This window comes from Zootoca vivipara, chromosome 5 (genome assembly GCF_965207765.1).
Source record: "Zootoca vivipara chromosome 5, rZooViv2.hap1.1, whole genome shotgun sequence".
NCBI lineage: Eukaryota > Metazoa > Chordata > Lepidosauria > Squamata > Lacertidae > Zootoca > Zootoca vivipara.
Window position 1 is genome coordinate 55,250,177 of NC_142588.1, and position 25,764 is coordinate 55,275,940.

At 38.9% G+C, this 25,764-nt stretch overlaps 1 protein-coding gene across 16 annotated transcripts in view; it reads left to right on the top strand.

Annotated features, from left to right (window-relative positions):
• Positions 1–25,764, top strand: part of LCOR (ligand dependent nuclear receptor corepressor) — a 72,821-nt gene that overhangs the window by 22,524 nt on the left and 24,533 nt on the right. For 11 of the 16 annotated variants that reach the window (XM_088670671.1, XM_088670676.1, XM_088670670.1 and 8 more), the window contains 5 exons: positions 1,834–1,899; positions 2,310–2,389; positions 12,235–12,367; positions 13,777–14,064; positions 18,777–18,870. In XM_088670671.1, the coding sequence (XP_088526797.1) occupies positions 13,827–14,064; positions 18,777–18,870 (332 nt within the window). In that variant the 5' untranslated portion in view covers positions 1,834–1,899; positions 2,310–2,389; positions 12,235–12,367; positions 13,777–13,826. Of the gene's footprint in view, positions 1–1,833; positions 1,900–2,309; positions 2,390–12,234; positions 12,368–13,776; positions 14,065–18,776; positions 18,871–21,851; positions 25,402–25,764 lie in introns of those variants that run through there. The other 5 variants (XM_088670684.1, XM_088670681.1, XM_088670680.1 and 2 more) reach the window with 2 other exon arrangements.

Here is a 25,764-nt window from a genome sequence, read left to right on the forward strand (position 1 = left end):
ATAAAGGCCTGAGGCAAGAGCAGGTGGAGAAACAGGCCATGACTTGTTTGCTTATGTGTGAAACAGTTCATATATAAATGCAAACAAACAAACAAACTGTTGAACAAAGCATGGTTGAAACAAACCATGGTTTAGTGTTATATGCAGACACAGCCATTCTCTTGTGGAAAGAGTTAAACAAAATATACCAGCAAAATACATTATTGAGTTGTTGTTGTAAAGCAAATACAATTATTTATATAACATCTACATGTTACATGCATATGTGCAAGAGTGCCCCAACACTTTTTTCTTTTAAAATAAAAGGAAGGGAAGTTTCTCTGCTTGTCATTTCTGCATTTCACAGATTCTTCTCTGGCTTTTTCTTTTATTTTATAATAATAAAGCAAATGGTTCTCTGTTGGAAACATGTGCATAATATACAGATAGTCTTTTAGAATTTTAACTTTTTCTTGGTAATTATGTTTCCCCAGACTTGACTGTGACTTATATTTCTGTCAGTTTTACTTTGTAACTTTAAAAAGTTAGCAGAGTAACTGTAAGATAATGATGTCCAGCTGCATTCATTGTATTTTGGCTTATTGTGTGCTCATTGCTTTACACGCATATATATTTATTACACTTCCCCCTTCTTTTCTCTGTATTTTTGTCTCTTCTGTGTTTGCTTCAACCTGGTAGATTTTTTGTTAGCTGATCAACATTGATCAAGAAATGCTTCTGGTAGCAGTTTCAATCCACAGTAGCAAATTTAACCTCTTACTAACATTAAATGATAGCAGTGTGTTCTAAGTTTTACATCTGATAGCTAATGACTGTAACACATTCAAATTTGCAATATGGTTCTTGGGTATACTTTATAAATGAAGTATACACACTGGGTTGTGAAGCTTGCTTGAGAGAGAGAGTCATGCATCTCTAAAGCAACATTGCCCTATATTGCAGTCTATTGTGGGTCCAAAAATAGCTGTTGCATTGCTTTTTCCAAGGCTTTCTTGAAAAAAAATCATTTTCTTTCTTGACTTCAAATATTGTAGTAAATTGTAGTAAAAGTAGAAATTATACAAGTACAATACTGTTAAGTATATGTGGAAATTGTACTACAAAATCCCAAAAGTATGTCTTATTTTTCAGAGTAAACTCTGGCAGAATTAACAAATGTCTCCTAAAATGTCCCCAGTATATTTTCTAGAATGTGCCCCTTTCCTTATGGTATGAGTAATGGGTAGCTAGTTTGGCTATCTCTTTAGCTGCAAGCCATGATTTAGATTAACACTGAATTTACATTTACAAATAGTGGCAATAATTGGGTGGTGGTGGTAGAATCTTTTAGAACAGAAACACTCTGCACTCTTTAAAAAGGCATAGAAAATATTCTCTGTAATAAACAAGCGTATACACAATGCATGCACACTGTATTTTGCTGTTTCCTTTGCACCTTAGTGGCTTTCCTTTTTCTAAGAAATTCTAAGGCTTGAAGTTCAGAATCTTTGCTAAAAAGTGTGATCTATAAGATGAGGCAAAAATACATATTTTTTATAACCTAAAAAGAGTGGTGGATTTTTGTGGAAAAATTAATTGCATTGATAGACAAACATTTCCATTTGTCTACTCTATACTTCTTAATTATTAATATAGTTATTTGGTGTAACTCTTAAAGATAATATACATAAAGGCTCATTTCTCCTCCCCCAATTTATTTGTCATGATTGACCAGGAGGCCTTGAGTTCATTGCATAAAAGCATGCTAGGAACAGATGAATAAAGAACCATTTTCAATATTCTGACAGTAACATATATTATAGAGAAAGCTAACTATTCTTTCTTTGCTTTTAGGATTTGAAAGTATTCTAGAAGGGCTGTTTGGACCTGAATTATTAAAAGATCTGAGTTTGTTTAAAGGTATTAAATCTCCCCCCCTTTTTTGCCTTGATCTGCATTTCTAATGACAAAATCAACCTCTGCTCTGCCTCTAGAAAATGTATGTTACCTTGGTGATTTGTGCTTTTTCCCTCCCCCCAGGCAATGCTCACAGTTAGTTTCATATTGGCTAAAATTACTAATGAGCATGCCTTCATCTCTGTATAACTGGCAGTGGTTTGGGTGTTGCTTAGAAAAATCAGCTTTGTGTGTAGGCAAATATTATACTTTTGTAACACTGTGGAATTAAAAGCATGACAAAATTCAAATTTGTGTTTTCTGAATTTCACCAAGTGTCTTCTAAATCATGTAGTGAATTGGGAAATGATCTTTAGCCATAAGCAAGTTGTGGTCTTTATAGATATGAAGTAACAGCTTCTTCTTCTTCACAGACTTTGAGCCTGAAGGTGTCTCTGATTGGTCTTTTGATGAAAATTGTCTTTTCTGCTGTTTGAGACGAGAGAAAGTGAAGGTAACAAAGCAAATATGCTCAGTTTTTTAAAAAAAGGATTTGGGTTTTTATCTGGCTTTAGTTTGGCAAAATAGTAATGGGTAGAGGAGCCTACATTTGCTTCCTTAAAGTAAAAGGACATCGAACAAAGGAAAAAGAAAAAGAAAATTGGTCAGTGGAGGTCTTTTCCTTTTACTCATTTCCTATTGAGAGGAATCTATATGCTTAAATTCTATGTTGTATGTGAAGACAAATGGTACTCAATTCCTTCAGTGGTTGCGAACTGCGAGGTTCAGTCTGTAGGGGCTACCCAGCATGTCACTTTGTCTGTGATTGCAATATAGAGTCAATTTTCCTATGTGCACTTTGTGGAGATCTCTTGCTTCACTGCAATGAGAACAACAGAAAGCTATATCTGCCAGAATCTAACTTCATTGCTTGATTGTGGTTCTTGTGTAAGTACCTAGCATGTGGGTAGAGTTCAGTCTGATGGCAGCTGTTTCATTCTCTGCACACATTAATCCACAATTGCCAACAGATAATTAGCTTTGCACCTTCTTTTCTTGGCATAGTGGACTGTGTACTACATTCGCAAGCTTTTCTACTAATCTTTAAATAAGCTATGCACCTCTGTCAGTAAACTCATGAGATACTGCAGTTACTTGCTGAGTCCAATATCTACAGGAGCGACAAGTGCCTTGCTGTTTTTGGAAGTATCTGCACACTGTACACACCACCACTGTCCTTTTTTGTATCATTATTAAAGTGGGGAGAAGAAAGCACATTGTAATCTAGGCAGATCAGAATGTGGACTGCTCGGAAAGCAGATGTTAGTGATCCTAATTTTAAGTGTAGGAACAGCACTATGCTTATGGCTCTTCTCACCTCACTGCAAGTTCTCTACCAAATTCATGTTTCCATTCTGAATCCATATATGGCTATTATAGCATCAGGCAGGCATCCTTAAGCCTAGGGTCCAAAGTGTGGAGACTGTGATGCCCTCAGACACCTCCTTGGTGCCTTCCAAAACCCACTGCCTTGCCTAATATTTAATTTTTTAAAAAACTGATAATTGTTTTGTTTGGGGGAAAGTTGCCTGCTTTTTCTTTTGCCTGCATTTTGTTTGTTTTGGGGTGTGTGTGTTTCTGTGGCCATGCAGGTGTGTTTGGCCTGTTTTTGGAGGGTCCCGGGCATTGCCTTTTCTTCTGTGAAATGGTCCTGGGGCTCATAAAGTTTGGAGACCCCTGATTTATGTCCTTATAAAATGCAGTGAATATTGATCTGTTTTCAGGAAGATGGATATGAATTTGCAGTGTCCCTTACTCAGTCATGCTGAAGGTATTGAATTTTGTCGGTTAGCTCAGTTCTAAAGTTGCAGATTGTTTTCGTCCTGTGAAAAATGAATGCTAGATAAAATAAATTTAAGCTGGGTTGATATGTTACACGGCTAGTGTTACTTAGCAGTTGCCATCCTAAGTTATGATTGCAATTCTCTTTTGAGCTTTGTTCAGTGAGCACTGCATTGGCTATCACTGTTAGATAATAAGACATTTGAGGAAAATCTGGGGGGAAGAATGTCCTGATAAGAAAGGTGTTTCCCTCCCAGAATGTACATAAAAAGTTGTAAAAATAGAAATATATTTGGTAGGAGCTCTATAATTAGTTTTGTATTTTAGATGAGCACAAAACACTTATTTTAATGTAAACTGTCAGTGTAAATGTAACATTAAATATAATATGACTTTTGGGGGTTTTTTTTAAAAAAGAAAACTTTTCCAATCTGCTTTATCCCATTCTTGTGACAAACAACAGACAACATGGTAATATTACAGGAATAAATAGAAATAACAAAGACCGTGAAAACACTAAATCATATATATGCAACTGGAGGGAATGGAATACATAACACATATGCAATGTGTCTCTGAAGAGGCGAATAAGACTCAAAAAGTGCCATATTCAATGTGCAAAAAGTCCAATGTAATAAGGGCCTAAGGTCTCTCAGATGTCTCAGATGAAGACGTCTGAGAGACCTTAGCACCTTATTACATTATCCCATTTTTGGGCAAGGTTCTAGAGTGTGTGTTGGCACCTCAGTTTGAGTGTAGGAGACTGATTATATCTGCCTTGCTGGGATAGGACTTGGAGGCACTCTTTAACAGCGGGTCCCTTCCTGGAGGGGCAAACACAGAAGGTGGTGCTGGGGGACTCCTGTTTGATGTCTTGGCTGTTGACCTGCGGGATTCCTCAGGGTTCTATCCTGTTATTTAACATTTACATGAAATTGCTGGGAGAGGTTTCTAGAGTTTGGGTGCTCGGTGTCACTAGTATGCTGATGACACCCAGCTCTATTTCTCCTTCCCACCTACAGTGGTGACTCGCTTAACGAATGCCCTGCTTAACGAAATTTTCGCTTAACGAAAGGTTTTTTCTTGCGGAGGTTGCCTCGCTAGACAAATTCGTTTTCGTCTAGCGAATCGCGGTTTCCCATAGGAATGCATTGAAATTCAATTAATGCGTTCCTATGGGCAAAAAAAATTTCAATTTTTTTTCAATGCATTCCTATGGGATTCGCTAGACGAATTTTTTCGTTATAAGAAAAGACCCGTGGAACGAATTAAATTCGTCTAGCGAGGCACCACTGTAAATGCAAGAAAGCTGTCTTGGTTCTAAAATGGTGCCTGTCGTTAGTAATGGACTGGGTGAGAATGAACAGATTGAAACTGAATCCAGACGAGACAGTAGTGGTCATTTGGAATGCAGAACAGGGAATAGGGATTCAGGCTGTGCTGAATGTGGGTAACACTTCCCTTGAAGACACAGGTTTGCAGTTTGGGTGTGCTCTTGAACTTAGCCCTGAGCCTGGATGCAGGGCCGGCTCTAGGTATAGTCCCGGTGGTGTGGGGTGCTGGGCTGGTAGGCACGGCGCTGCGCGGCTTTGCCGCGCAAAAGTCATGATGCACCCTGCGAGGGCAGGGGCGCCGGAGCGATCTCCGCCCCTCAGCGCCAGGGCGCGCGACCTGCTTGAGAGTGCCCTGCCTGGATGCCCAGGTCTCTGTGGGGGCCAGAAGTGCATTTGCACAGTTAAAGATTGTGTGCCAACTGTACCCCTTGATCACTGGTCACAGTGACATATGCCTTAGTTACATCCCATTTGGTTTCCTGTAACAAACTCTACACTTTGCAAAGTGCTCAGAAACTTCAACTGGGTCAAAGAGCTGCAGCCAGATTGGGGCCCAGGGTTGGTTATAGGAAGCATATGTCTCCCTTGCTATAAAAGCTCCATTGGCTACCAGTCTGTTTCCAGGCACAATTCAAAGTGCTGGTTACAACCTATAAAGCCCTACAGGGCCTAGGTCCAAGCTATCTGAAAGACTGTATTCCCTCATATGAACCTTCCTGGGTTCATATGAGAACTTCAGAGGAGGCTCTTCTCTCAGTTCTGCCACCTTCACAGGCACACTTGGTAGGGAGCCTTCTCAGTGGCTGCTCCCAAACTTTGGAATTCCCTCCTTAGAGAAGCTACATTGGCTCGCTCCTTGTTGTATTTTTGCCTGCAGGTGAAGAGTTCCTTGCTTCAACATGTTTTTGTGAACTGACTGTTTTAGGTGAAAGAGCTGATGCTGTGTTGTTATTATTGATATGATTTTAACAGATTCTATATATGTATATAGTTTTAATTCTATTGATGTTTCTTTTTAAAAAAAGATTGTTATGTTTTTAACAGTTCTTGCTTTTATCTGTAAACTGCCTTGAGTTCTGTTAGAAAGAAAGGCAGAGGATAAATAAATAAATACTAACATTTGTTGTTGTTGTTTAGTCGTTTAGTCGTGTCCAACGTTATTATCTATATTCATTTTACATATTTTATGGGGAAACTTTGATGGCATGCATGTACTTGTGGTCTGTACTCCATGACCCTTTGCACAGTTATGCCTGGGTCCACTGAGGGAAGCAGATCAGTCCCATGTCATGTTTAAGAAGCTGGATAGGGATCTGTGTGGAGTGCTCATTTTGATCCACAAGTGTCCAAGCTTAGCAGAAGTTTCCTTATTGCATATGTGGAACCTTTTTTGTACTCCTCCCTTCTCTTAGACAGGAGTCAATGATGATGCCTGTTCCACAGAGATTCTGTCATAGATCAGGGATAGGGTTAAGATTGTAACCGAAGTGTCTGCATTGCAGATGGCTATGCTGTACGATAATGGTGTTACTTTGCATTGCTTTTATCATTTTTATCTATTTACAGAAATATTTATATACTGCCAACTCATAAAATATCAAGGGGATGTACAACAGTATATACAATAAAACATAACATGCCATAAAAACAAAAAACACCCAATAGTAATCATTAAAATGACTGGCTAATCGGGAAAGTTTAAATAACTTCATAAACCTGTCAGCATAAAAAGCTATTCGTGAGACACCCGAAAGTCAGTAGCAAGGATGCCTCATGAATCTGTGGTGGAAGAATATTCTACAGCATGGGCTTGGCAACATTAAATGCCCAACCTCTGGTTGAAGCCAGTTGGACCTGTGTAACTCAGGGAACAACTAATTGCTCCTCTGGATTATCTTAATGATTGAGTTTGGATATAAGGGCTCAGGTGGTCCTTAAGGTATCCTGGACTCAAGTTGTTCATGGCTTTATATATTACCACAAGAACCTAGAGCCTGGTCCCAGTAGCAAATGGAAGCCAGTGCAGATAGTTTAACAGAGTTCTTACATTCCATTGGCAGTTGGTCATCCATGCCTTGTAGAATGGCGTCTTAGGTGTAGATGCTGTGTATTACACTTGAGACTCTAGGATATTCAGGCTGTTCCTGGGAGTATATGGGTATGGTTTGCCTAAGCTCATTCTTAGATGATGCTGGTGCCACTGATAATGTTTTTGTACAAGGTGCAATATGCTGAATACATTTCTTGCTGGCAACAGTTTCAGATGGTAAAGGATAGAGGTAGCAGAAAGGCAGTTTATTTGAGGCAATGGGGCGAGAGCCTAGATCTGTGAGAGCAACATCCCAACCTCAACTCCTGAGCTTTGTCTTGTAGGCCCTGTTCCACTAATCATACAAGTGGACCACAAAATTTGGGTGCAATATTTTGTTTGTTCATGAGTTAATTGCTCCATAACATAGTTTCCAAGTGGAGTTATTGGTGTCCCCAACTGTGAAGTCCCACAGAGGATGGGGAAACTAGTTTGAGTGGTTGACAGTTCAATGACCATTGTGGATGGAATAAATCAGTGAATGCTCATATCCCCAGGTCATCTCTCGCTTTGTGTTCATTTTCCATCTTCCCCTGTATTTTTACTGTTGGCTATTCATTCTGTATTTTATGAGTCTAACGATTTTAAGGTGTTTTATTGATTTAAATGTACACCACCTTAGTTTTTTTTAATGAGTTGTTGGATTATAAATATTATAAATAAAAATAATTATTTGGATACATTCTAGAAGTTTGCACTTCTAGGTGAGGCGGGAATGAGGGGCCTGCCAGATCATCATGGCTGATGAGGAGTGACTACTCATTGGGAAGATGTTAAACCCCATGCTGGTGGCTATTGTAGCAAGGCAGTTTTATCCCTTTGTGGGCACTGTTGCATACACGTGATATGTGTGAAGTCTGTGGTGGTGTGCAGGAGAGGTGTTCCTGTGCGTGAACCCAGTCCAATAGTGTCAAGTAAATGGATTAACTGCTTCAGCTCTCTCAGTTCTTCTGGTGGTTTCAAGTAGTGTGCAAAGGATTGCTTCTCTTCCTCCAGGCTATCTTAGCTGTTTGTGTGGTACAAAGTAGGGAAGCATCCTTGCCTTATTGCATTGTAGTTTGCAATTCAAAAAAGATGCATGCTAACAGTAGTATTAGATAGTTTGCACCTGGAATGCATGGTACCCTGATGGTGGAGCTCCCTTACTCTTCATTTACAGTTGGCGGCAGTGCTTTTTTTTCTGGGGGTACTCAAGGTTACGTAGCACCAGCACCTGTTTTCCTAGAAGAAAAGCACTGCTTAAAAATGTGGCACTTAATGTAACAACTTCATGGTGAGTACCGCCACCTTTTTTCTAGAAGAAAAACTGGTTGGTGGCAACTCTTGTTAGCTTTCAGCACCAGTTGAAGACCTACTTAATCACCTGGGCTTTTGGTTGAATCTGTGTCACTGCACTTTCTAAATAGCTATTGAACTATGTATGTTTTATTGTTCATTGATTGCTTGATTTTTAATGCATTTTGTTGTATTATACTCTGGTTTTAGATTATTTTATAAAGAAAAGTAGGTACCAAATCTTTTTTAAATAAATAAAAATAAAGTGTGTTCATTGCAAAGGAATGGATTGGTCAGTGCACAAGAAAGCCTCAATCTGTATCCCTGTTCCATCAGTCTCGCTGAGGAATCCATGACCCATACATGCTCCTCTTGTCATTGTGGCCACCTTATATTCTCCTTCAATGAGGTGGGGTTTAGATGTTGGAGAATACAATATTAGGGACTGTATGCATCTTTCCAGAGGAGCATGTTGCACTGAAGTTAATTTTTATTTATTTAACATTTATTTTCAGTCTACTACAACAAAAGACTTCTAAGTGGTTTACAGTAGGCAGTCATAGTTTACTTTAGTCATGATTATTCTGCCGTGTATTTTCTGGTTGTGCTTATTATGCAAGAAAGGATAGTACAGAGTTGTTAGATCAAGCACTGCTAGTGAGCAGAGTGCTTGAAATCCAAGGCCTTGGTTGTTTGTGCTAGGCATTCCTTTTGTAGCTTGTCCTGCAGGCTTAAAGGTTAAGGTAAGGTTCTGGGTGTATGTTAAGGTTCTGGGTGTATGTTAAGATACACTTTGGTGTTAAACTACCCTCCCCCTCCCTTGGTTACCTGTGTTGGTGCTTGCATCTTGTGCTGGTGTTGCATCTTGTGTTTCAGCTTAAGAGTTGAAATTTCTGTTTGGCATTTGTGTCCAGAATCCTAATGCAGATCCTAGGGCATGGCTTGAGGCCACATGTTGCAACAGCCTTGCTGAAGCTAAAGTAGGATTGGTTCTGGCCAGTGCCTGATTGGGGAAGCGCTTGGGAACCCTACCTATGCACTGTTGAATTGCCTTGTGGAAGAAAGTGTGGCATGAATAAATACTGTAGAATTCCTTTGGAAAATCAGAACTCACAAATGTTCCATTTTTCTTTGTTTTTTGCAGCACTTTTTTTATAAGCACCCTGTTATCCTTGGGTTTGTGTACAGCAAATTTTCACTAAAGTTTCTCATCGCCAGGTTCTTTCTTGTGATCTTACGTATTGTGGTTCTATAGGTCAAGAGGGGTGTAAGCCCTTGCTGTGATCTGGATACATGAGATATCCTTCACTGCTGCTTTTTTGTACCATGGTTTGCTGGGGCTACATAATATCCTACCAGCCTTAGTCTGAGGGTGGTTGATGTTTTGGAACTGTTGAGCATATGTATTGTGTTTTGTGTTATTAGCCTATGTTTGACAGTGTGCTATACACCAGCACAGGGTGGTTCTTTCCTTGAAAACAATTGGTGCCTAACTGTAATCAATCCACTTCTTTATTCCTTCCTTACAATCTCTTTTCGATCCATTTTTGTCCTTCACTGATGTAGTTCTTACAGTGTAATTTTCCACACCGCTATAACACCATATTCAGTTGGCTTATGTGGACAGCAGCAACCCTATTCAATGAAGCCAGTGTTAATGAAAGTATTTTTTTTAAAGTGCTGTGAGTTCTTTACTGATATATACTAACATTAGGTACCTTGTTCTATACAAGATATTTTTACCTGTAAGGAAAGGATGGATTTTCAGACAATGCAGAATAAAGTATGGTCTTAAAATTCATGTGAGTACTTCTGTTTCAAAAAGTTGAATCAAACAGGTAGCAAGGCAAACTAAATTGTGCCAAGAAAAAAAATAAAATTATTTAGCCTTTATAAATTATGCATAGGTTGAAGAGCTTAAGTCAAGCTGCTTATTTTGCATAATTCTGGCAAGGAATTATGTGGGATATTAAAGGTATAAGTTGCCTGAAGCACAGGGGAGAGTGTTTCTTAAGACATGCTAGACACTTTACCTCACACCCAACCTCTTAACGGGCATTGATCATTTATTTTAAAGTCCTTTCTTTGTCTTTGTTTCCAGTGTGTGTGTGTGTGTGTGTGTGTGTGTGTGTGTGTGTGTGTGTTGAAGAGCAATGTTTTGACGACCTCCACTTATTTTGTTACATCAAAACTAGGGTGAGCCCACCATCTTGTCATTCTCTCTTCACTATAGTACAAGACAGGCTCTCATTTCCATCTATAACATTGAAAACTTTAGGAACTACTTACATGTGCTCCCATAGTTAAAACAATATTTTAAAGGCTGTGACCTTGATTATCATTTTTGCACCTTTACTACTTCTATGATACCTTTTGGAGATACTCACTTGCCAATATGGTTTAAACCAATATGGTTTAACAGCTGCATAATGTCACTGGCAGGGCCGGCTCTAGGTAGACCCCCGGTGGCGCGGTGAGCGAGGGCGCCGGGCCAGCAGAAACCATGCTGCACCCGGCGGGGGCGACGGAGCGATCTCCGCCCCTCAGTGCCAGGGCGGCCAACCTGCTCGAGACTGCCCTGGTCACTGGGTTGAGATGGTTAGACTATTGGAAATAGTTGCATGTGGATAACATCAAACTACAATTTTTCTTTATTTTGGATCCAGCAGCAGCTGTCCTCATCCTGCATAAATACCTACAGACTATTTGGGATAAGAATTAATCAACAGGGGTTTAATGGAGACAAGGGGGAATTCCTGTTGAGTGTAATCACACTCCTCTTAAAGAACCAGGTTTGCTGCTTGGCTATGTCTTTTGAATCCAGGTTTCCTCTTGGAAAGGCCAGATGGCAACCATGGCCAGGAGTGCTATCTAGTGGTTGCATATGGAAAGTAGGGACTTTGTAACTGACTGCTGTGCTTGATGTGGGATTCTTTTTAAAGAGGTCTATTTCAGATGTAAAGTTTCCAAATTCTTAAATAGGGGTAAGAGCATTAACAAACTGAATTTCATTGTGTGCTTATGATTGGGTTCTCAGACAGTCATTTTTTCTCAAAATCTTGACTCTGGAGATTTAAGGTCAACCTTGACAGAAAATGGGTACCTACATGCCTAACTGGGCATGTAAATTGACCTCAGTGTTGATCAGTTTCCTTAGCTACTTTGCATGTACTCTCCCTAAATATAGTAGTGTGGTAGAGGTTTTGATGGAAAGGGACTTTTAGGTGGGTGAGAGGAGAAAAATGAAGTAGCTTTTTGGAGGGCAGGAGAAAGTGGTAAAATTTTCAAGACTTGGGCACAGACCTTAGTAGTAAAGGCAGCAGTGGCAGCATAATCCCCCCACATATTTTCCTTTAACCAATTTTTTCTTGCTCCTTCACATAATTTAGAGTTGTTGCAATCAGCAGCCAGGTTGCCATTCCACCGCCCAGTGCCTTGGTTGGAACAACCCCGTGTTTGATCAGTTTGAAGTGAAAATTTTGAGTACTTTTCCTTATATGATAAATTTTATTAAATAATGAAAAGATCGTTCTTCCTTTCTTGTTCTGTATTTAATATTGTGACTTTGTTGATGCATTCATCATTGTATGCATTCATGATCAGATGTAGCTGCCACTGAGTTTAGTGGAAACTGCTTCTTAATAAATGTACAACCCTAAGTGTTAAGCAATGAGAGATGGCTGACAAATTCTGACATATATTCCAAATTGTATCAGATCAAATTGTATCACTGTCTTTACAGTGAGCAGTTTTTTAAAAGTCAGCATAAAAAAGAAGAGGTGTTTATATTTTTACATTTGTGTTAAATATTTTTCATAGGAACACTTAGTCAGTCTGGATGAGCCAGCTTTGGAAGTTGGGCACCAAGCTCTGCTTAGACAAGAGCAAGCGAAAATCATTCGGTTCGAGAGGCAAGCGGAAGAATTTATCCATGCAGTCTTTTATCGAAAAGGTTGGTCATGATGAAAGAATGAAATTAATACTCTAACTGGCTTGCATGCTTGGCTAACTGATCTTTTTAAAATACTTTTTTGAGATAGCCATATATTATTTCCATTAAAACTCTATTCCATTAAATAATCTTTAAAAGGACACTGGTTGGCACCTTTAAATATATATTGCACCCAACATGCTTCCCAAGCACTTCCCAGAGGCCCAACAATTACCATACCTGGTTTTCAGGCATTTGTGAAGTGCTGCCTACAGGGAAGAACAAGACCTTTGAACTATCTCCTGAGTCCTCTGATTCCTGTGGTCCAACACTGATGTATCAATCAGCCAGTGTTATTGTGATGTTAGATGGTTGACATTTGGGCAGTCCTACCCACCTGTTAGAAGTTGGCTCACAGAGTTGAGGGGAGTTAAAGTTTTGTCCCACTGGGCCCGAAAGGTTCATCACCCTCTGGGTAGTTTGTGCTCTAAATTTTGTCTCCATGCAGTGGTTCCATGTGCTTTTTTTTTCTAGAAAAAGAGGTGCCATGAACACTTCTCTTTTTCTCTTATAATGGCAATCACACCCACCTGGAACTGAGTTCTGGAGAGTTCCAGCTGAAAAAAGCCCTGTTGGTGCCCAAGATTTCTCAGGCAGCTGGACTGGTGGGAAGAGAAGAATTTTGCGGAGTTATTAATAACAGCATTTACATAGCAGAGTTTGTGTTCAAAGTACCGCACATAATATTATGTCAGAACCAGTAAATAGGCAAATATTATATCCATGTGGTTGTGGGGAAGCTAAGAAGAATTGTGGATTTAAGGTGGTTAGTCTAATTCTACCTAGAGAGTTTTGGCTTAGGTGAGATTCACATTGATAATTTATTAGTTTATGCTCTTTAGCTCAGCTTATTTTGGTGGGCAGATTATTGCAGACCTAGAATTCTATTTGGGGACATACATAGGGTCTCTGTCTTATGTTGGCAAAGGGCTGTTATACTGGAAGGTGATTCTTTAAACCTCCATACAAAGAAATACACGCTTAATTTGCCTCCCTCTTCCCATTCCAGCATAGAATAAATTATTTCATTCTTGTGAATGTATTATATCATTTTAAAATTCTCTGTGTTAAAAATTGGGCATTGTGATCTTAAGGAGCTGGTGCAGACATAGGGGCTCTTTTAAATGCAGTTAAGAGAGGGAGCTGTAGGGAATGGGTGCACAATTCTATAAGTTGCATCAGATCTTGAAAATGCAATTAAGAGAGACCCTGATGTAAGACCTGTGCCTTTTTATTGTCTTGCACTTGCACGTTAAAATATTATAGCTTTTTTAAATAAATAAAAACCCCACAACCCTCAGTTTCAGAAGTTGTCTTGCTTTAAAATTTGTTCCACATAAAACTTCCTTCTTATTTATTTTACCATTTAGACAGTCATAGGGTCTCTGACCCCAACATTCCCCTAGTGGCCCGTGAGATCATGCAGCGGATGATTCGACAGTTTGCTGCTGAATATACCTCAAAAACTAGCTCTACTCAGGACTCCAGCTCGCCCAATAGCACAAAGAACCAAAGCCTGCTGAAAGCATCTCTGGTAGCCTCATCCCCTGTGGGTGCAACGGCTCAAAATCCTGTGCTCAGCAAACTTCTCATGGCTGACCAGGACTCGCCCTTGGACCTCACTGTCAGAAAGTCTCAGTTGGATCCTAGCGAACAAGGTATGCCACATTTCTGTTCATAGCCCCTTGCAACCATTTGCAATTTGCTGGCCATTAATGACTAAGTAAATCATAGAACGGAAATAAGAGAGGCATGGATTGATTAGTAGTGCATAAGGGAATGGAGAAAAGCTGTGCTGAAAATGGTGCGAAAGTGCTATGTGCCCTCATTTTATTAAGCATATTCCAGATGGATGCTGGGTCTGCCAGAAAAGAAACTTACTCTCTGGGAAATTTACTTATGCTGAATTAATGGGTTTGATATTGTCCTTCCAGCCTCCATGTAGTGAATTGTGCCTGTAATCACACTTGGCAAGTATTTTGGCAATTTGCTCATAAGCAGAATGCCTGTAATTGGAGCAGAATACTCAAATTGTCTTACAGCAGCCAGCTTACTAAAGGCTGTTTTATTTACTTTAAATATAGTCCTACATGTCAATTGTAACTTTCTTTGTGTGTTTAGTTCTTTGTGTGTGACATCTTTTAAGTATGTGGTATCCTACACATAAGAGTGTGTCTTCTGGTGGAGGGCTTTAAACAGGACCCACATATTTTGGCTGACCTTGGTAGCCAGGAACCAGTTGTGGTTATCACTGACCCTGTTCTCCACCTATTCTTCTGACATGCAAAGGAGATTTGGTGCAGGGTCAGGACCTTGTGGCTGGTGTTACTCTGAGCCCCAGAAGCATCAGCACTTCTCACTGGTTCCAGGTGATTATGGTGTCTAGGGTGAAGTCAAACATGAGATTTCACCTTTCCCCCAAGTTTCAGCCTTAGTTAAATTACTATAAATGCGTCACCAGACTTTGGAAATACTGATGCTCTGTCCAGTGTCAGGTGAAATCAATGCTTCTTGGGTGTTCTAGAAGAAAGATGGAATTTTGTTCCTGACCTTCTGGAACACTTGGAAGCAGAGGAACTTCTCATTGATTCCAGGTGTAGGTTTCCCACAGGGATCCGATTGGCCACTGTGAGAACAGGATGCTTGACTGAATGGGTCATTGGCCTGATCCAGCAGGCTCTTACATTCTTCCAGAGTTCCGAACAACATCGGAGATGAGCCCAACCTTTCTCATCTTATGCTGGAGGTAGCAGGTGGTTGCCAGCATCTTAAGATATGGTAACTGCATTTGTCAACCTCTCTTTGTGGTGCTTATGTTAAAAGAAAACCTTGGTGTTGACCAAGTGCTTTTGAAAGAACAAATGCTAGGTTGTAGCAGTTGAACATTTTGTTCTTTTCCCTTGGAAGTGAACAAATACACAGTACTTTTAATGGACTTGAAGAATTTTGCCCTTCATCTTACATTATAATGTATGTTTATTTGAATGCATTCTAGAGGCGAGAGAAATCCATAAGCTATTGAAAGCAATTGTCTGCCCAAAAGTTAGTTTATTTTGTATGCCACTTGGGCTTTGCAGAAAAGTCAATACATATGTGTTAGAAAATAAAGCTCTTAAAATATTATTGTCTAGAAATTTTCACAAACAGCTTAAGCAACAGTGTGATCTGATACATGTTTACTAAATAAAATCCCACTGTGTTCAATTGTGCTTTCTCTTAAGTGAGTGTGCATCAAATTCCGACTTTAAACCTGTAACTTCTTTGCTTTGTTTTCATAGAAAGCTGAAAAACCATTCATTCTTTCCATTCTGGTATTTATTGAAAACATAATTTGTTTGCCCACTTGCCTTTCTGGTCTCAAGGCTACATATACCTATTCCTATAGCATTTCCTCATATAACTTACTAGAGAGAGTTCCACATATATACAGAATCCATCAGCTTTTTAACACTTTCTTAAGATATTGAACCAAAAACCTGACCCACTAGAAATGATGTCTTACCCGCAAATACTGTTATTACTTAAGTCTTAATGTAATGCAAATTAGAATTAATCTTTGTCACAGGTTGATGTTGTTGAGTCACATTAATTTTGTTAGCTACTGTAAGCCTCAAATCCTTGTAAGCATGCATAGCTGACTATTCTCCACTTCTCATGTTATTTCATATGTGTAAAACTTCACCTACACCAAACACAAATGAAAAGTGATAGTGAAAGGGATTGTGAATCTCTACCGTAGAAGAATAACATGGGTCTTCTAGTTGGTTTTCTCGTAGAACCAAATAAGTATTTAATTTGCAGGGGGTAACGAGGTACTGCCCCATCTTTCTATTAATAAGTAGACCTTTTCCAGACCTGACTCACGCCCCTTAAATTGCAAAAATACATGTTGAAAAACTAAATGTTCTTTATTGTTAAACAGTATAGATGATCTTGAAAGGAGGGTTTGCTTTAAATAACATTGCTTTGAATAATTATGAACTTGAATGTTTTCCATTTCTGTGAGCCAAATAGTACATTTTAGCATATAAATGCATGGACAGCAAATATTACCAAACCTCCTTAACTGTCCTATTAATGTAGTTACAAACAGGCTTGAAACAGTTCCAAAACTGTTTTGGTAGAGGAGAGAACAGAAAGATTTAGATTCATAATAAAGTTCTGGTTAAGAGTCTTAAAGGTGGTCTGTACAACCATAGCTTTGTTACTTGTTTGCTAGAAAAGGAGACACTGTTTCACTGAGCTGCAGCTGCTAAAAAGTGAGTTCCTGTGTGCATTAGAAGTTGCTGTATACTCCATATGCTGGGAATGGAGTTGGATCCCTTGAGAGTTTAGGTGTTCTATGAAACACAGCAATAATTCAGTGAGAATCTACCCAGCTTATTAAGAAAAAGAAGAATCTGTCCTGCTTATAGGATGCGGGCACCTATAAATTTACACATTGGCAAATTGTGTGGTAACTACTCTACCCTTGCCACCGCTAACCCTTCCTCTTTCCCACTGGCTACCTCTTAAAAGTTGTTAGTAATAACAAGTAGCTCATTAATTGTGCAGCTTTTAAGAGTGTTTATACTTAAGCTTCATGGGAGATAGTCTTTGTGTAGAAAAAATGATTTCATCAATCTTATTAGTTAGTCTTCCACTTATGGCTAACAATATCTCAAGTATCTTATAAATGCAAAATATATTATTATGTGACTTTTAAAATCCAGTCACATGACTTTCTAGCATCTGCTTTACTTCCTTGGAACTTGCAAGGCTAGCATTGCTGAACTAGTTACCGGTATCTCTGTTCTAACTGAATAGCTCATGGATTGAATATCTGGACTGCAGCACTTTTAAAAAAGCAAGAATAGTGGTAGCCAAAGTAGTGCACTCCAGATATTGAGGGGTACAATTCCCATTACCCCAGCCAACATGGCCAGTGGTCAGGGATGATAGAAGTTGTAGTCTACAACAGTGGTTCCCAACAGGTGGTCCGGGGACCCCCAGGGGTCCGCGAGCTATGCCAGAGGGGTCCTCAAGATGCTATTAGAATAAAAAATATATTAAATATATTTCGTATGATAACAGATTTTTTGTTTTGGCCGCTTCCTGCATGAGCAGAGTCTAGCGCAAAACTAGAATTAGATAGAGGCAGTAGTTCTGCTATATGCCCCTTAGGTGGCGCTTTACAAACACTACTGTTTTGCAAAGAGGCAGCGCGTGCATTCTACTAACGCTCACCTCCCCAAGATGCTTTGCGCGTGTCGGCTTCATTTGTGCGCTACTGCGCAGGTACCCTGTCTTCTCCATTCCCCTCCCTCCTCCCTGGCGCGCGCTGCCTCTTTGCAAAACAGTAGTGTTTGTAAACAAAGCGTTGTTTTTCGCGGAAGCTACAGTTCGCGTAGTTAAAAATGAACCGTTGGTGAAAAAGTGGTTCATCTCATTAAGAACTGAAAATTAAAACTAACTGTATACTGATGGAGTACTCTGTTGTAACTGTAAAAAACGTATAAATATAAAATATAAAAAGACTCTTAATTTGGCTCTCACTTTTTAATTTTAGGATTAGGAATTAATGGGGGTCCTTGTCACAATAGCGGCTCAATGAGGGGTCCTCGAGAAAATTTTGTTGGGAACCCCTGGTCTACAACATCTGGAGAGTGCCCTGTAATCTATCCCATTAAATAGTATTGTTTTTGCTAAATTTAAAGATGGAATAATTAAAGATGGAATATAAATATATTAACTAAAATGAAGTGTACCCAGAAAATACTTACAGTAATATGAAAGCTGCAGTTTGTTTGCAATAATAATTGTAAGGCAATAATTTCCCCACTCTTCCTCCATTTTGTAGTTCTTGAATTAAACACTTGTTGAGTTTTCTTTTATGGGTACATGAACTCCGGTTCTGGTTGTTAAGATGCTTTTTCTTTCCTGTTCTGCTTTGTGTCTTACTTGAAACCATCAATACATAGACTACATCTTAATGAATGTATGGTGGATAACAAGAAGTATACATGCTCAAAAAGTAGTAACTTGATCCACTTTTCAGACACTATGAAGTGTAAGCAGAGAACCATGTTTTGAAATTAACCTGCATTCTATGCTCTCAGATTTAACGTGTTCATACTGTTTAATCTACCATTAATATTTTGTTGAATGAAAGTCATAATATTGATATGTCCTTAACAAAACAAAATAAGGAAAATAAAATAATGGCTGATATGTCAAGAGACTTTGATTGAGGTTCACTAGGAAGTTCCAAAGCAACCCAAGATTAACTGAGACAGAGTTTCAGCCATAAAAACTTGCCAAGTTGTATGTTTGTGTGTGTTTAGTTTTATTAATTTCTTCCTATTCTCAAGTAATTCTCATGTCTCTGCAGACGGAGTACTTGATCTGTCCACTAAGAAAAGTCCATGTGCAGGCAGCGCCTCCTTGAGCCATTCACCTGGCTGCTCCGCTACTCCTGGGAATGGGTAAGGGAAATTCTTAGTATTTTTAATCTAAAAACCCCCTCAAGTTATTTGCATAACAACAAACTGAGGGTCAAATTCTTCCTCAGGGTTGATTTAACCCTTCAGAGTATAATTACATCTTGTTAAAACACCATCTTCCTATCCTTAAATATGCAGTCAACTGAAAAATCAATTCCATTTTAGGAATACTTTGGTTTTGTACCTGATACATGAAATGTAGAGCTATGATCTTTCAACTTTTTAAAAATTTGACTATTTTGACTTTGTTAACATGCTCAGCCACACCTGTTGTATTTGACTATGGGAGCATTGGGCCTATGAGCGGGCTAACAACTTGGCAGGGGTTATGTTGGGTGCCAGTTGTATGAACAACCATTTTCCCTTGAAGCTTATACAAACAAATACTGCAGTTTTCATGATTGTAGCAAGTCAAAAAGTGTTATCACAATGCAGTTTCAGACGCTTCATGTATGGGAGTATCAGGTCATACAACCAGTGGCTGCACATGATCTTTGTTGGGTTTGAGCCTTTGGTAGTTCCATGCACATCCCACAGGTGACCACATGAGGCTTGATGAGTATCTGAACCCAATTTCAGCCTTTGATAGGATGGGATGATGGCTGCCTTGTCTGAATAGATCAGCAAACCAAACAGTGTTTCCTTTAGTAGTCAGAATGTTTAGGCAAGGCCACTAAAGTAAAGATAGTGGTTGAGCAAAAATTGTAAAATATTAGTTAGGATTTTTTTTTGTATAACATGCTATTATAGTACAGTGCTATAATTCCATTTGTTTTCTAATGGCTCATTAGATATATGGTGGATTTGTAATTACTTACCTTGGAGTTGTTTCCAAGATGAATACTCAATAATTCAAACATTCCAAATACTATACTATTATTAGACTAGTAGATAGTTTCTGGGTGCAGATTTTTCTTGGTGAAGGTTATACAATTCCTTCAACCTTGTATTTTTTGTTGCATGCTCTGATAGGGGGAAGATACATGATAATAAAAAAAATTGGGGTGATACTTTAAAATGCTGCAATAGAATACATTTTTGTATAATTTTAAAGCTAACCAGCCCTTAGAATATTTAGTGGCTGAATATAGATGTGGAATTACATAATCTTCAAGTTGCGGGACTTCTAGTGATATAAAAATGACCATTGTTGACAGTCACTGACTTATAACTGCAAAAGAGACATTTAAATTCCTCACAACATGGATATATTACTTAACCCTGTATGTCAGAACTCTAAACACTGTATTGTGAAGGAGAATATCAATTTCTGTTCCCTTTCTGAATATTCTAACAGGTTCTGTGCATTAAAAAAAAGTGTTCCTACATGGCTGATTGAAATCATCTTCAAGAGATCAGCATGTGTTTGTGCTTTGTACTGTTCAGTTAAATGCCAGTTAACTATTGCCCTCTGTCTTTCAAAGTGCTAGTTCAGGCTTCTTCAAACTCGGCCCTCCAGATGTTTTTGGCCTTCAACTCCCATGATCCCTAGCTAGCAGGACCAGTGGTCAGGGATGATGGGAATTGTAGTATCAAAACATATGGAGGGCTGAGTTTGAAGAAGCCTGTGCTAGTTAATCTTTATAACTGGACAGTGATTTTTAGAACTAGCTGAAATATTCAATGCATGTTTAAAGTTCTGGTAGAAATTTATTATTTTCCTTGGGTGGTTCTTGTTCAGAATTCATGTGGACTGTTTGTTACCAAATTAAGAATCTTCAAATTCTGAGTAATGTTTAATAGGCATTTACTAAAGAATTAGGAAGTCCAAACTTGAATGTATGTTATTCCTTCTGCCTTGCTATGCATCCAAATCTTCTGTATGTTGTTGTTGTTATTGTTGTTGTTGATTAGATTTCTTACCTGCCCTTCATCATGAGGTCCTAGGGCTGGTTACAAAAATGTAACAATACAATATTGAAGTACAAATTACAGTCAAGAGAGTAAGGTGGGTCCTAAAATACATATCTCAGATGTCAGATGGCTAGGTTAAAGGGGTATGTGAATATATAAAGGCTGTCTGCTAGATAGGATATGCATAGTAATCATCTTAATGAGCAAAGTACCAAGAATGCATTGCATACTTTTTGTTCATATTATTTACAGGAATTGAAATAATTGTGTACATAAAACAAGATGGATAGTCTGATTAGACTGTAGATAATATTCTTTTTTTAAAATAGATTTAACCTGGATCTGTTTAATCAGTAAAGTTGGAAAGAGCATAATAAATAATACATATGTGGCAAGAAAATATCCTGCTTCTTTACCTAGGCATGTGAAAAACAGAATCAGTTTGATATTTATGTGGCTTATGATTAATTTTAAAAGGAAATGGAGTCTGAATTTGTGAAACATTTTTATTTGAGAACCATTCCGTTTTTCTGTTTTAATGTTTAATGCAAAGTAAGCAAACACCTTTGAGTTCTGCTGAGCGCTCTTGATGCTGAGCAGCAACTTTAGCATATATAGTGTTAATCCATGCCCTCCAGAGCTTTCAGCATTTTATAAAAAGTGCAGGTGGCAGGTGTGTGAGAGTGTGTGTGTTGAATTTGCTGCATTTTGTCACTTGGCTTACTCTTTTATTACTGTACTTGTTTAGTGGTAACGTCACACTAGTAATACAGTCGTGAATAGACTCTAGCAAATGATTATTCCTTTCTAATCTATAATTAAGATGCTATTTTCAGACACTTGCGCGAAGCCTTTTCTGCTCCAAGATTTTGTGAACCCAGCCAAAGACCAGCTGACAGGTTTCGTTTTTCTTTGCCCAAAAAGCTTCTCTTTATTTTTGAACATTTTTTTTTAAAAAAACTGACTGCTGAGACTTAAAAAAATAAAAATAAAAACCCACAAAAGTGATGTTACCCAAGCAAGGTCTTCTAATAAAGGAGTGGCCCCCTCACCCATTCCTCCCTACCTGTGCAAGTCCTGCTCACATCAGTTTCCTTCCATCCAATTAGGCGACCTGGGAGACCCAGCCAGCACCATGCAGAGGGACTTCGGAGTGGTGATGGGGTGCCCCCGAGAAGTTGGCAGGATGGAACGAGGGAAGGGTCTGGCCACTCCACATCTCTCAAAGTTCCATTGGCTCGATCACTGCAGATAAGCGAAGAACTGCTGAGCAGAAACCAGCATGCTACAGCTGCCAGCCATGGGCCGTCTGGGCTGCAGAATCACGGACAGCACATGATACTATCCAGGGAGGCTTCTTGGGCAAAACCACACTACGAATTCAACTTCACCCGAATGAAATTCAGGGGAAATGGTGCACTCAGCAACATCAGTGACCTTCCTTTTCTTACAGAAAATTCAGCCTTTCAAAAAATGGCACTTCAAACTAAACAAGATGGGAAAAAGGACATGAGCCATTCAACTCCTGTGGATTTAAAGATACCACAAGTTCGAGGCATGGACCTTTCATGGGAGTCCCGTTCTGGCGACCAGTATAGCTATAGCTCTTTGGTGATGGGTTCACAAACGGAGAGCGCGCTTAGTAAAAAGTTAAGGGCTATCCTTCCGAAACAAAACAGAAGGAGCTTGCTGGATCCCGGACCAGACTCCTGGGGCTCAGATGCTGAGCAATCTACCTCTGGACAGCCATATCCCACCTCTGATCAAGAGGGAGATCCTGGCTCTAAGCAACCTCGGAAGAAAAGAGGCAGATACAGACAGTACAACAGTGAGATATTGGAAGAAGCGATCTCTGTGGTGATGAGTGGGAAAATGAGTGTCTCCAAAGCTCAGAGTATTTATGGGATTCCCCATAGCACCCTGGAATATAAAGTGAAAGAGAGGCTGGGCACTTTGAAAAACCCTCCAAAGAAAAAAATGAAATTAATGCGGTCGGAGGGACAGGATGTCTCTGTAAAGCTTGAGATAGATCCCCAGGGAGAGGCAGCACAGAGTGCGAATGAGTCAAAGGATGATTAGGGATGTTGTAGAGTGCCAATTACATTACAAACTGGGTGAGCACTATGGCATTGTTCAACTCCTGCTGTATGTACCCAACTCCTCTTCAGTCACTGGGTGCAGGACATGCTCTTTTGCAGTTCAGCAAAGACTTGTATGGACACAGGGGGGAAAGGGTGCTCTGAATGTTGCATATTTGTAAATTTTCTGGCCCGGAATGGCTTAGAGCCCTCTTTTGTGTTTTTGTTTTGTTTTGTTGTTGGGGTTTTTTTTTTGGCCTTTTGCATGTTTCTCTAATATTCTATAGAGAATTGAGTTACCTCACAAAGAATGCAGACATGGAAGTGGACTGTTTGCCTCTTGAGCCTGCATGGACTTTCAGTTATTTTATTGGGTTTGCTTTCTTCATATGGCCTTTAAAAAAAATCACTTTCTTGAGCTCTAGTACCAGACTTGTAAAACAAAAACTGGATAATTGCTTATAATTAGGCTTTCACAGTTTTTTATTCTTCGATCCAGTTGGCTTGAAAGAGAGTTTAACCTTTTTAAGTATGGCTAGTCATTTTGAATTCAGTGATTGGTGATTGGATTCCTAGTCAGTTGGGTCTAATTGGAGCCATTTTGTTTTAAATTCAACTCCTCCTTTACTATTTGCAATCTGCTTAGTGCTCACCCGGCGGGGCGGGTGGGAGTGGGATGGGGGGAACTTTACATACACTACCTTCAGAATGCTTTGGTTCATTCCTTTGGAACACTACCTTCACTGTAATTGTGTTTGCTCTTTTGCAAAGGCAAGAGAGTTCAGCTTGCCTGCTTGAGGATGTAGCCTTATCTCAACACTCCATTCAGGAGCATCAGGGTACATTGAATGATATACTAGGGTATTCCTCACTTTAACAAAATAATGGCTTTTTTGTGACCTACGTGCTTTTTAACAGACTGGATTCTGAGTTTGCTAAACTGTGCGTTTCCAACATCTTGTTTAAAGAACTCTCTTCTGGGAGTCAGGAATACATATAGTCGCTTACTGTTATCTTGGGCAAAAAACAAACAAAAATCCTCATCAAACCAACTGATCTCTAAACATACAACCTCAATAGTCTGCCTAAATAGTCATGTAAATGAAGGATCTATATTAATGTTCAGGGAAGTAATTTTTACAAATTTTAATAAAACCCATTATCAGATCACTCTGGTCTGATTTAGGCTGAGCATCTTATCTAGTTGTTATACTTGTCAGGTTTGAACACCCAATGGGTGTTTCCTTTTTAAATACTACAGTTGCCAGTAGCAGGAAATGTTCTTGCATATCCTGAATTTCTGTTTTTATTTCATCCACTATTGATTTTAATAGGGGACTAGCACACACTCACATAGGCAGATCACCACAAGCACTCCTAAATCCACAGTTCAGTCTTGTTAGTTGCAGAGGCATCTAAACATTCTTACATGTTAAGCTTTAAATAAAGCTTTCTGGACTTGCAGCTTCACTGAATCAGACTTACTGGTTCTTTGGGTAGAGAAACAATTTAATCTTAGCTGTGCAAAAGATTGGTAAGACTCCACTCTACTGCTTTGCACAACCAAAAGAGGCAATGGAATTTGTATGTGAGACATCATTTGAGCACTGTTCTTAATTAGTTATCCTGTGTTAATGACTGAAAGTGGATGCTAAGATTCATAGGAAGAAGGCCTAGATAGCCCCAGGGCTGCTGCTTGAATTTGAGGGCAATTAATTGAGTTGGCCTTCTTGATTGGTTGATTGCTTCCCAGTAACCCACTGTATTCAAAGGTTAGGCACACCATTGCTGTCGTGTTAAATATGCACTTCTCATTCTTGAGAGAGACTGGGCTTTTGGCCCAGATATGCTTTGTACTACTGTTCTTAGACTTTTCTTTTTGTTTTGGTAGCTTAATGTATTTCCATACTCAAAAGCAGAGTTCCTTTAGCTATCTAGGTGTCATCTCAGTACAGAAACCTGTTTGAAGCTCCATAGTGGTGTAGAAACTCTGCAATATACTCCAGCTTTTCTGGAAATTGCAATAAAAATGCACTGTTTTAAATTTGTGGTTTCATCTGCTATTGAAAGTGTGGGAGAAGATTTGCTGCAAGCTAGAAGTGTGACACTTGCATAGAGTTTTGCTGTCAGAGGTTTAACCTTTTGTGGCTGTTTTTATTTAAGTGATGTATGAGTTGAGTTCCGTAAAACCTTGTCATGGTGTATGTGCTGTGCTCATTTTACTTACCTAAATATTTTCTATGTGTATCATTAAGTGGATGACAATCGTGCAGCAGAAAAATGGTGTGCCTACCCTTTAATGCTGCAGTTTAGAAAGAGAACTACTTGTACGTCATTTCAGACCATAGGTTGAGAACTGTAAATAGATAGTGATAGTTGCGTATTCTTATTGCTTTGGTTAGAAAATAAATTAAACAACCAAACACTTAATTTTCTCAGATTAAAGTCCTGGGACCTGACGATTGTAAGATTCCTATCTGCAAAGCTTTGAAATATAACACTTAATATCTGTGATCACTTCCTATTCAGGTAAAAAAAAATCCCAGAAGCTTTGGAACAACCATATTTCCTCAAAAGGTCTCTGCTTAAGAAAAGGAAAAAGTAGGTTATTTTTAAAGCACTAATTGCATTACTTTTGTAATTGCAATATAAAATAGCCATTATTGTTTTGTGAAGCATGGTTGAAATTAGTTAGTTGTCCCTTTCTAAAATTTCAGAAGCCTCTCAAAAATAAACAAAAAGCTGCTGAATATTCAAAAGATAAAAATATATCTATATTTTACCTTATTGTAGGTTTTGTAAACTTAGTCTGTAATATTCAGGTGCACCTTTTTAATGTTTAACTTTTGTTTAAGACTTCATCTCACCTGTTTTTGCCCAGGTGGCTCATCCTGTGACTGTATCTCACTCTAGATCCTAAGTGATTGACTGAAGTAAGACTGCT